At 34.6% G+C, this 11128-nt stretch overlaps 1 protein-coding gene across 3 annotated transcripts; it reads left to right on the forward strand.

Annotated features, from left to right (window-relative positions):
* The first annotated feature begins 2523 nt into the window (after positions 1–2523).
* Positions 2524–11126, forward strand: LOC112023783 (uncharacterized). 3 transcript variants are annotated; one of them, XR_010632062.1, is made up of 7 exons: positions 2524–2962; positions 5797–5871; positions 6334–6411; positions 6513–6565; positions 6689–6734; positions 8801–8938; positions 10264–10372. XR_010632062.1 is itself a non-coding variant. In XM_065781271.1 (7 exons), the coding sequence occupies exons 2-7, from the start codon at positions 5863–5865 to the stop codon at positions 10877–10879; spliced, it is 669 nt and encodes a 222-aa protein (XP_065637343.1). In that variant the 5' UTR covers positions 2596–2962; positions 5797–5862; the 3' UTR covers positions 10880–11126. The 3 variants fall into 3 exon arrangements, 1 of the variants encoding a protein (XP_065637343.1); XR_010632061.1 differs by having other exon boundaries at positions 8801–8955; positions 10264–10365; XM_065781271.1 differs by lacking the exon at positions 8801–8938 and adding an exon at positions 10533–11126 and having other exon boundaries at positions 2596–2962; positions 10264–10399.
* Positions 11127–11128: the final 2 nt, after the last annotated feature.

Raw genomic sequence — 11128 nt, forward strand, 5'->3', positions numbered from 1 at the left:
CCTTTAAGGGAGCCTTTGAGTTGATTGCACTAAAACAGCCAGATGTTGTTGTCATCCATAATGCAGACCTAGTATGCAACATGATTGACCTTTTTTAGTTTTTCTTTTAAAGTAATTTTGCTTCAATGGACATTGTTTATTTTGATTAGCATGTATTTAGCTACTTGAATTCTGGCAAATGCAAACTTACATTTAAAACATACTTGGTATGCTGTTGAAATAATTAAGGTCGAAGTTTGATCTTGGGTTTGAGACAGTCTTATCTATGCAGATAATCTTTGACTCTAATTTTTCCCCCCTAATAATAAAGCAGCATTTTTGCAGTTTTGCATGTGTAAATTTTAGGTTATTTACGATAGAGAACATTTAAAATTGTATTGGTCATTGATTTGAGCGTTCGTTTGATATGAGTAGGAGGTTTAAAATTATAGAACTTTTACCCTGGTCTTTTCATAATTTGCTTGGAGTGAAGTGGTATGCGATTACTTTTAAGGATAAATTACAATGGGTAATGATAAGGATTTAAATTAGTGTTTGTAGTTACTACTTCTATTGAATATCACAATGAATTTTATTTACATAAAAGTATTGGTTGACCTGATAAAGCTTCTTTTCCCAAGTTTTCTCAATTGATTGGGTTATGTCAATTATGATCCAAATACAAACAATAATAAAAACATCCCCATTTTAGGAATCATCGTTTCAGATGGGTGGTAAAGGAAGGCAAGTGGATAAAGCATACGAATTGCAAGTCTCCATTAACAGAGAAAACATATATTGATTCCTTTTAAATGAATTATTTTTTAGTTATGAATTCTCTTATTTTGTAGATAATATTTTCAAGTGGAGATTAGGAGGAGTTGTTACAAACCCATGGGTATAAGTCACCCTTGAAAACTGGCTTGCAAGGGGGGTGTGCAAGAGCTTATAAACACACGATTAAACTTACACTTAATCCATGTGGAAACACTACAATCATAAAATACCATCATGCTCTGCAGCTGGAGTCATGACGACTTACTCTATCAACACTGACAAGATGGTAGCCTTTTTTCTTTTGGTGGCTCCACTCACCTATCAGTAATTTTAATCTAGCCTCTAGGTTGCCCCTTTCGAGACCCAACCACAAAGCGCAACTCATTTGATCCCATACTTAATGAGCTACGCCCAATTAATCGGGGTAATGGTTGCTTTAATATCAAATGTTTCAAATTTATGAGTAAAACTCACTCTTGAAAATTGGCTTGCAAGGGGTGCCCAAAAGCTTATAAACACATGGCCAAGCTTACATTTAATTCATGTGGGACACTAGGATCATAACAGTTGTACATTGAAGATTCCGTTTTGCCATTTTGTATAAAGGCAAACTACACCATTGTTTATGACAATTGTTAAGTGAAATAGCACAATATCTTTTAAAAGGGTCAACAAAGAATGCAATGGTGCAACTTATGCCTTGGGTCAGTGAGAATATTATTTCCTTGGGAATTTTTAGATATTGATGTGAAAGTCATTTTAGTAGTTGTGTTTCTATTTAATGCTGCATTTGAATAGCAATTTTTTTTTTTTTTTAAAGTTTACAGGAGAAAGGGTGTTAATAACTTATTTGGATGAATTTAGTAATAAAATTATCTCTAAAAATAGTTAAATCATTTCAGTTTTTAAACAACATTACACGTATTTCTATATACTTTTTCACCTACACGTATTTTTACATATGTTTTCAAATAACAAAACACATGTACCAAACACCCCCCAAATTATTATCCCTAATGTTTGTTGAGTTTTTTCCTTTGTATTTTTGAGAAAAGTTGTATTCTCTTGATATTTTTCCTCCTTTGACTCTTATATTTTAACTTCTTTGTGCTCATGTAGAATATGAGTATCATTTAATATTCTAGATTACAGAGTATAAGAAATATATTTGTGGGTACTTTGGGTATGCTTGGCATCGTCCTCGGCATGCTTTGCCCACATTGAAAGAGTTTTCCCCCACTTTCTGCCTTATAAGTTCTGAAACGAAGGAGTAGTGTACCACTAGCATGCCGAGAACGTTGCCAAGCATGCCTAGGACTTTGCAGGACGTTGCAAAGCATGCCGAGGACGTTGACAAACATGCCTAGGACGTTGTAAAGCATGCCCAAGGTACCCACAATATTTATTATAAAAAATGATATATTTACCTATTAAGGATTTGTACAGAGGAAGCATTTATTTATTATATATTTTTTGTTCATCTACATATTTTGCAGTAATTGTATACAAATGTTTAATTTTCTTTTAATGTTTGATTACATTTCAAATATAATTATACTTTTTTAGCATGCTTTAAGTAAATATATATGCATGTTCCAGTTAACTTAACTGATAAAATATCTGATGATTGAATTAATTAATTTAAGTTATTTAAATTATTAATAATTTAACAACATTCAATTCATTTGTTCCAAAATGGATTCATAAAAGCTTGTAATTTCTGGGACAAATTGGTTGATTTTAGGGTCCCTCCAAGCATTTTCAACAATAATATTTTCATTAACATTGCATGCAAGTTGAGAAGTTAACAAGTTGTGAGCGAAATGAGTAATAATGGATTTTATGGAATAAACTTAATCAAAGAACTGGATTAGGTCCAGATTGGGATGGACCCAGGAGGGGCCTAAGGGACCCCTGGCACAATGACCTTCCCTCCAAAATCATGAATCATCAATCTAGCACATATAAATCCTATAAAGAAAAATGTAAATCCAAATTTTATTAAAAAAAATGAAAAAAGAAAAAAAAATAGAGAGATCGAGAGAGTGGTCGAGAGTCGAGACTGAGAGGCGATCAAGAGAGACCACTCACCACCGTCAGTTAGCCATCTCGCTGCCACAGCCCACACGACCACATTGACGCTTCCACGCTAGACCCACGCCGCCACTTGACGCCGGTTGCTCCGTCTGCCCAGTCTCACTTAGAAGTAATTAATCTCTTTCCTTCAACCAAAACCTAATATATTTATGAATATCAGAATTAGTGCTTGTGGTGTTTGTGTTTTTGCCTGTGAGTCATGGTAGTTGTGAATTGAATATGTAAATCTGTGATTGTGTTTGTGAGCTGTATCGTATACTCGCCGTATCGTATCCCGAACGTATCCGAGCTGTATCGGAATAAAAAAATGATTTTCTTCTGCTTGATACTCTCCGGGTACGTTCGTACCGGTATCCCACCCGTATCCGTATCGGATATCACATTTTTGCCGTATCTGTGCATCGGTGTTTGTTTGGCTGTAGAGAGTTTATTAGTGAATGTATTAGAGTTTGTTTTCTGACTATGCTAAATTTTCTGCATTCAACTCCATATACTATATTTGTGACACGTCGGAATGTGTTAAGAGTTCTATTTGGGTTGGGTGTAGAGGCATGGAATGGATTCTTTCTTGCTTTGCCGATATATGCGATTGGGTGCTAGGCAAAAAAAAATGATTTTCTTCTGCTTGATACTCTCCGGGTACGTTCGTACCGGTATCCCACCCGTATCCGTATCGGATATCACATTTTTGCCGTATCTGTGCATCGGTGTTTGTTTGGCTGTAGAGAGTTTATTAGTGAATGTATTAGAGTTTGTTTTCTGACTATGCTAAATTTTCTGCATTCAACTCCATATACTATATTTGTGACACGTCGGAATGTGTTAAGAGTTCTATTTGGGTTGGGTGTAGAGGCATGGAATGGATTCTTTCTTGCTTTGCCGATATATGCGATTGGGTGCTAGGCAAAGATGTCTTTTGTAAGAGACTCAGGGAAAATAGTAAGTTGCTAGAATTTTGTGGTAGATTGAATATGGCTGTTCTCTTTGTGGTTATAGTGGTATTTAATGGTGGAGTTCGGAGAGATTGTGTTATGATACCAGTAAGTTCTAATTGTGCTGGTTCGTATCTGTTCCAGAAAGAGCTAGGAAATTTTTTATCCGGTGCAGAACCTGCAATTTTGACTGGGGTAGCTTCTGATATTGTTGGTGGTGATGGTCTGTTAGCTGGTGGTGCCTGAAGTGGGAAAAAATTACTTGTTTATGATAACTAGCGGAAGTTAAGGAATTTTGAAAATATGGGAGCTGTTTTGGGGCATAACGTGATTCATGGAGATCCTATAGTAAATGTTTTAGTTATAAATGGCAGACCCATGTGTGTGTTTAATTTTAAGTTGACCTCTGCCAATCTGGCTTGAGAGTTTGTGAGCCTGAGGGTGGCAGGCGTTATGTTTCAGGTTTGGAAACTAAGGATATTAGGTGGTCCAATATATCTTTAGTGCTGGACCTGAAGTTTTAAAATTGTCAGCTGGGCATGAAACTCGGTCTTTTTACCATAAGATTTGAGATGTTCCTACTTCTATTTTCCCTTAGAAGGGCATTTGGAAAGTAAAGGTTTCTCAAAGTTTGGCCTTTTTCGTGCGGACAGCAGCTCATGACCACATTCTTACATTGGATAATCTTATGCTTCGAGGTCACCCTTTGGCAAATCGTTGTTCTAATGAGAAATCTATGGATCACCTTCTTATTTTTTGTTTGTTAGCTAATTCTTTGTGGGTGCATATGCTTTAGCTGTTTGGGATTCATTGGGTCATGCTATGTTTTGTTGCTGACTTATTATTTGGTTGGCAACAATGGCTTAAGAAATATAATTCCAATATTTGGAATTTAGTTCGAATGTTTGATGTGGATTATTTGGACAAAACGTAATTGGCATTCTTTCGAGGATGCTGAGAAATCTTTAGCTCAGTTAATAGATTTGTCTCAGTGGATTCTCTTACATTGGTCTCGATGCTGTGGTCTCTCGGACTGTTGTTCTCTTAATGATTTTGTATTTTCTCTTAGCATAGTCCTTTGGTTCTCTATTTTTTGTCTTGTTTTTTGTTCATTATTGTGAACACCTTGTATTCATTCTTCTATTTCTTTTTTAATAATATTACTTTCTTACCTATAAAAAAAAAGGGTTTGTTGTCTGATTGTTTGTTGGTAGTTGGGCAATAATAGGGACATGTGACAGAATGAGGGACATAGGGCAGTGATTCAACTTTCAAGGAATAAAAATGGCTAAGTTAGGAAAGTGTGAGTTGTTAGTGCACAATAAATAAATTCATAGTGTCGGACATAGCTTTGACATTTAGTTTGGACTCAATACATGATTTTGAAGATTTAAAAGCGTGTCGAGTTCCATTTTCATAGATAATATATTAAGAAACAATAGTGTTTTTTGTCTTTTGTTTTTGTTAGTAGATGATTGCGTCTTAATATATTAAGAAATAATGATTTTGTGTATTTGTCTAGGTTGATAGTTTGTTAATACTATACAGATGCTTATTTGAAGGTTTTTTTTTTTTTTTTTTCTCCACTTATTTATGGCCCCCCAACTTGAGATCCTGGTCTGGTTTGAGGTTTTCAGTGAAAGAGGGTGGTGGAATTTCACGGTTTAGGGATTTTGGGCACACACGCCTGACTGTTTGAGAGCTGGAGATTCTGGTCTCATTGAGGAGTTAATTTTGTCCTTTCAAAATTGTTATCCACCTGTGCCAATAACTCTTTGCCATGTGTCCATTATTTTTTAAATAAAATAATTAAGTCCAAGTTAGATACCATGTTAGCACTCTGTCACGCCAACTAAGACATAAATTAACACACATAGATGGAAGGAAAGTTCAGGGATGAAAAACAACTTCTAAAAATTTTTAAGGACTAAAAACAAACTTGTGTGATAGTTTAGGGATGAAAATGATATTTTACCTTTTAATGAATTTGTCACTCACCCTTTTCATGCAGTTTACCAAAAACTCTCCGGTCAACGTTTGTGTGACTACTCTCACACTCCTCTTTGATTGATTGACAATGGATGAGGTAAAAATGTACTTCCACATAGCAATATTCTATTACCTTTGTTGTTGGCTTTGTTAAATTTTTGTAGTATAATGGCCATTACCTTAGTTGTTGGGTTTTTGGCTTCTCAGTTTAAACAATGATTGCTTCTTTCCTCCATAACTTGTTCTTTGGCCTCTTGAATATGCTTTGTCCCACTTTCCTCTTATGTTAAAAGTCAAAATAAATGAATGTGACATATTAGAAAACTTTTCTACCATCTTTTTTCAATGCCATATACAAAGAACTAGAACCTAATTATGGACCCACAAATAGGATTACAAAAAGCTTGTACTTGACAAGTTGATGGCTTATACAAAATTCTAGAGCTTCGGAGAGCACTAGTGTTTAGAAAAGTTGTAGTGTTGTATTTCAAGTTGGTAGAACTACTACATTTTGTATTTGACCAAAAAAATTCCTAAATAAGATTATTTTGTTTTGCAGTTACCTAAACTTAGATTGGAAATTAAGAAGTTAAAGCAGAAAATTGAACAAGAAGGCTTGCAGATAGATTTGGAAAAGGTGACAATGAATATTCTTATTTATTTAATTAAATTAGTTGGATATGGCAACTAATTGCATTGACTTTGTAAATGTATCTCTTAAATATTTTGTTTTTGCAGGTTTTTGTCAACAGTGTTCTTGAGAAACAAAATCGGAGAGTGGAAGCATATCGGTGTGTGTTTTTTTTTCTATGCCTGTGCTTGATCTTTTTGTATCAATTTTGTTTTTAGATTTTTTATTGATGTTGTTAAGGTTTGTAATGATTAAATTCTTATTGCAATTCCTATTTTTATAGGAAAGTGCACAATATCCCACACAAGGATATTAAGCTGGAGGACCCGGTTAGTGTATATTCATAAATTTAATGTACTTTCACTTTCTAAATTTAACTCTTGCAAAAACTTGGGTTTTAATGCTTTGGAGGATTTGCTCTATTGGTTAGCCTTAACTGGAAGACTATTTGAACAAATCTTTTACAAGAAAGTGATAATCTTGAATGGAAGTTTTAAATTCCAAGTTTTGTGCCATTTCCTGCTCAATCTGTCATATCCTTAAGAAACATTGGATGAAATTTCTCACTGACAGAATGCTCCATTCCCAAAAAACATTAGATGGAATTCTGCTATAAAAGGGTAGATATTCTCTGCATTGCTTAGCTCTAAGAACTTTAATTGGGAGAATTTGTAATCCTTCACAACTATTTAGCTAACAAGGCCTGATTCATTTAAGGCTACACTTGTACACCCCAGGCCTCCCTTTAGTTTAGAGAGTCAAAGTTTATCCTAGCTGATCAAATGTATTTTCCATGTATTTTCTTTATGGCTCCACCAAAAACTGCAAACTAATCTTATCAATTTTGGCTGTGATTTGGTGGGAGACTGTATTAATGCACTGCCATATTAGATAAAACCAGTGATTGCTAAACCCCATGAAGAACTGCTAAACTGAATTTACCAACTGATTCTATCATACACTTTGTTCAAATATATTTTCAAGATTTCAAATCATCTTACATTTCTTCCTCTTTCTAGTGCATTCAAACAGTTCAGAAGCTAAAAGAATGTTAGGAGCCTATGAAAGAATGCATTTTACTTTGGGATAACAAAGTTGCTCTGTCTGTTGACAATCACCTTGGATATCAGCTTATAGGAAATGTTACACAGGCTAAAAGGTCAACAATCAATCACACACTCAGGAGTTCTAGTTGTAGGGACAAAAGTTATGAAAGTTTTGTTTAGCTATTTGAGCAGGAAACCAGAATTAAGGAAGAAAACACAGCTTGAGTCATAGAATTATCCATAACATTAAAAAATGTTGATGGAAGAGCTGGAGTTCTATCAGGTCCTGGAGCTTCTAAAGGACTTATCTAATTAAAAGCTCGTAGGGTTTTCTCCACAATGAACTCTGCATTAAGCACCCAGTGTTGTTCTTCATTAAGCATAGGTACATGTGAATTTGGTGCAACTGTTCAGTAATCCCGGGAACCTCTGCCCCTTCACTCCTGCCATTAATGCCTATATATATATATATATTAAAAGAAAAGAAAAGAAAAAAAAAGGGTAATTCAGTCACTGTACAATTAAAGAAGGCATTAAACCAATCCTGGTTTCCAAATGCTTGGTCTATCTTCTTCAAGATACACTCATTCCCTGCCACTTGTTAGACCAAGTAAACTAAACCCCTTTATTTGGGATTACCAATAGCTCTGCTTGATTGATGCAATCCTGCAGGTCTTCAGCTCCCATGCAACAGCTCTGTTTAAATGATTACTTATCTTAGTCCTCCAAAAGTTGAATGAAGTCACCCTCACAAACCTTACCACCCTTAACCCTCTAAGACAATTATACTATGTTATACCAAATAGGTTTCCTGTGAGCTCTTAGTGAATGATCATACACAAAAGTATAATTCACTCAACCCATCATCAACCAAGTTATGGATTAATTAGATGGGACCATACAAAAATGATTAAATTCATCATTTCTTAACAATTTATGTTTTTGGGACAATTGGTAATTTATCATGCTATAAGAGCATGTGGTCTTGTTTTGAACCCTATCTCTACTCTACCTCCAATATAAAAAGTTAAAAATCTCACATGTTTAGCACCATTTATTATAGAGAACTCTAGGCTCACATGGGAAGGGGGTGTGTTAGAAAACTAGTTAATCGATTAAATTCATCACTTCCAATCTGCTTAGCATTTGGGAAAATTGGCAATTTATCATTCTATATAGTGTAGATGGTGAGAAATTCAGCTTCTTTCCATGTGTAGTTAAGGCTTTTGCTTGGCTGTGTGATGTGGACATGATTAAACAAGTTTGTGGCCATGTGTTGAAGTTAGGAGGTTTGAATAATGTTTATGCTGGAAATTCACTTTTAAGTGTGTATTGAAAATGTGGCACAGATGAAGATGCAGTCCAAATGTTTGAGCAAATGTGTGAGATGGATTCGGTTTCATGGTGTGCAATGATATATGTGTTTTTCCAATCTGGGGATTACATAGGTTCATTAGTAACTTATAGCACAATGATTGGGGAATATGGTGTGTACCCAAATCGGGTATCTTACCCTTTTGGCTCTCTCTGCATGTTCTTTTTTTTATTTATTTATTTTTTTATTTAATTTTTATTTTTTTATTTATTTATTTTTAATAAATTTTATTTTTTATATATGTAATAATGCTTCATTCAATAGGCTCTCTCTGCATGTTCTTTTTTTTATTTATTTATTTTTTTATTTAATTTTTATTTTTTTATTTATTTATTTTTAATAAATTTTATTTTTTATATATGTAATAATGCTTCATTCAATAAAATTGAAAAACATACAAAGGTCCAAAGCACACAGGCAGTGTACTATAGATAGAAACAACAAAACATCAACACTAAGGTGCATGGAAAGTACGACTATCAAGCAAATCAGCCAAAAAATTAAAAGTAAAAACAACTGAAGCATTTGTACAACACTAGCATAGCTGAGGAAGGATAACTTCAAATCATGAATCAATATCTCACTTCCTTCAAAGGTATGAGCATGTAAAATGTATTTGAAAAAATAGGCAGATAAAATAGAAATGTGGGTTTTCTTAGAGAAAATTTGAGTGAGAATTTGGAGATATTGGAGATACTCTTAGAGATACAACTTTATTCTTCTTGCTAAAATGCAGTGGGTTAAGGTTAGCTGTGCGTGGGAGGGAGGATTACAATGTTGATGTTAACGCACAAAGTGAGGGTTGTTGCACTAATCAGTGAATAAGGAGATAATTTGGATTTTGCTTTCTTACAATCTGATAAGTGCTTTTGCCATAACATCCTTTCAAAGAGTTGGTAAGGCAGAAGTTTCTTCTCTCTACTCTCACCTCATTCAGATCCTCTTGGCCTAATGGTGATGCTAAGATTCTGGTGAAATGATTCAAAGACAAAGACAAAGTGGTGCGACAGCAATGTTGCACACTTGAAACAAAATATAAATAAGCATTAGCAATGATGCAGCTTGTTAAGAACTTTTGTTTCACCCTTAAGGGGCTGGCTAACAACAAGCCTTTAGTTTCACCCTTAATGGGTTGGTATATGTTAGCTTGCTCACTGATTGAGTCCAGCCATCATAAAGCTCATTTGTGCTTTTGCCATAACATCCCTAGTAAAGCTCATTTGTAAAGTTGACGTAAACGTGATGGCCTTTCTAAAGTTGGAGTTGATTCAAGCCACATAGAACAAGTTAAAAATTTTCTAATTGTTATTTTTTAGCTACTCCATTGTAAGTGCTTTCGTGGACCAAAAACATTTATATTATAATTTTTATTTTAGTTTGTCTTTGTCTCTATTTATGTTGCTCATTATTGACAAACTCTTATTTTTCATATGCAAGGGTGAACTTCTTTTGCTGTGCGCACAGAAGCATCCAAAACTTCCTACAGATTGTCCAGATAGCCTAGCAATGTTGAGCTATCTGGTACTTGCAGGAGTGGATTTTGCTTTGATCCACGATTCTCACGCCCTCCAAGGTTATTAAAGTTTTAGATTTTCCTTTTGGACATGTTTTAGTTAGCTTCTTCAAACTCATGTACAATATGGTTAATATATCATTATTTTAATCACCCATATTTCAAATCTTATGAGGGTGTTACTTGTTTGTAGATTTGGTACCATATGTACAGTATGGTCCTTTCATCGCCTTTCATGGTGATAAAGGGGGAGCTCTTCAAACGTTGATCGAAGAAAAAATTATAGATTTAGACAATGGACTTGAAGGGTCATCTTCCATCAATTTGAAGATTGGTACGGAAATAGTTCGTGGGGAGCTAGCAAATGCATTGACCAAAGAATTAAAGAATATGGGCTTGGCCGACAAAAAAAGGAGTGCATCTGCCATGCAAAAGGTTTGCTTCCTACTATTTAGGTTGCAATATGGCCAGCTGATCTTGACCTCCCCAATTCAAGATTTTTTCTTTTGGTTGGACTATTCAAGATGTGATGCGCAATAGTCTGTTGTAAATTAACAATTGAATTGTGAATTTCACAATTGGGCTGGGATTGATAACTTCCAGACTGACCTAAAAATGGGTCAATGTTTGTTTGGTTTGAGTTTTTGGCAACCCAACCCAACTCAAATACTGTCAAATTTGTGATACTATACATTAAATATATGCAAAATCTTATGGCATTGTACTAGACCCTTGGTGTAATCAAGATACAAGTCTAATTCAAATTGTTCTTGAAATTTTTGTAGTATG

The sequence above is a fragment of the Quercus suber genome, unplaced genomic scaffold, assembly GCF_002906115.3.
Source record: "Quercus suber isolate HL8 unplaced genomic scaffold, Cork oak 2.0 scaffold_261, whole genome shotgun sequence".
In the NCBI taxonomy this organism is placed as follows: Eukaryota; Viridiplantae; Streptophyta; class Magnoliopsida; order Fagales; family Fagaceae; genus Quercus; species Quercus suber.

Bases quoted from the DNA above. Each gene is read 5' to 3' on its own strand.
- LOC112023783 (XM_065781271.1), top strand. The intron at 6,566-6,688 runs GTGTGTGTTTTT...CTATTTTTATAG, and splicing joins CGGAGAGTGGAAGCATATCG to GAAAGTGCACAATATCCCAC. The intron at 6,735-10,263 runs GTTAGTGTATAT...TTCATATGCAAG, and splicing joins ATATTAAGCTGGAGGACCCG to GGTGAACTTCTTTTGCTGTG.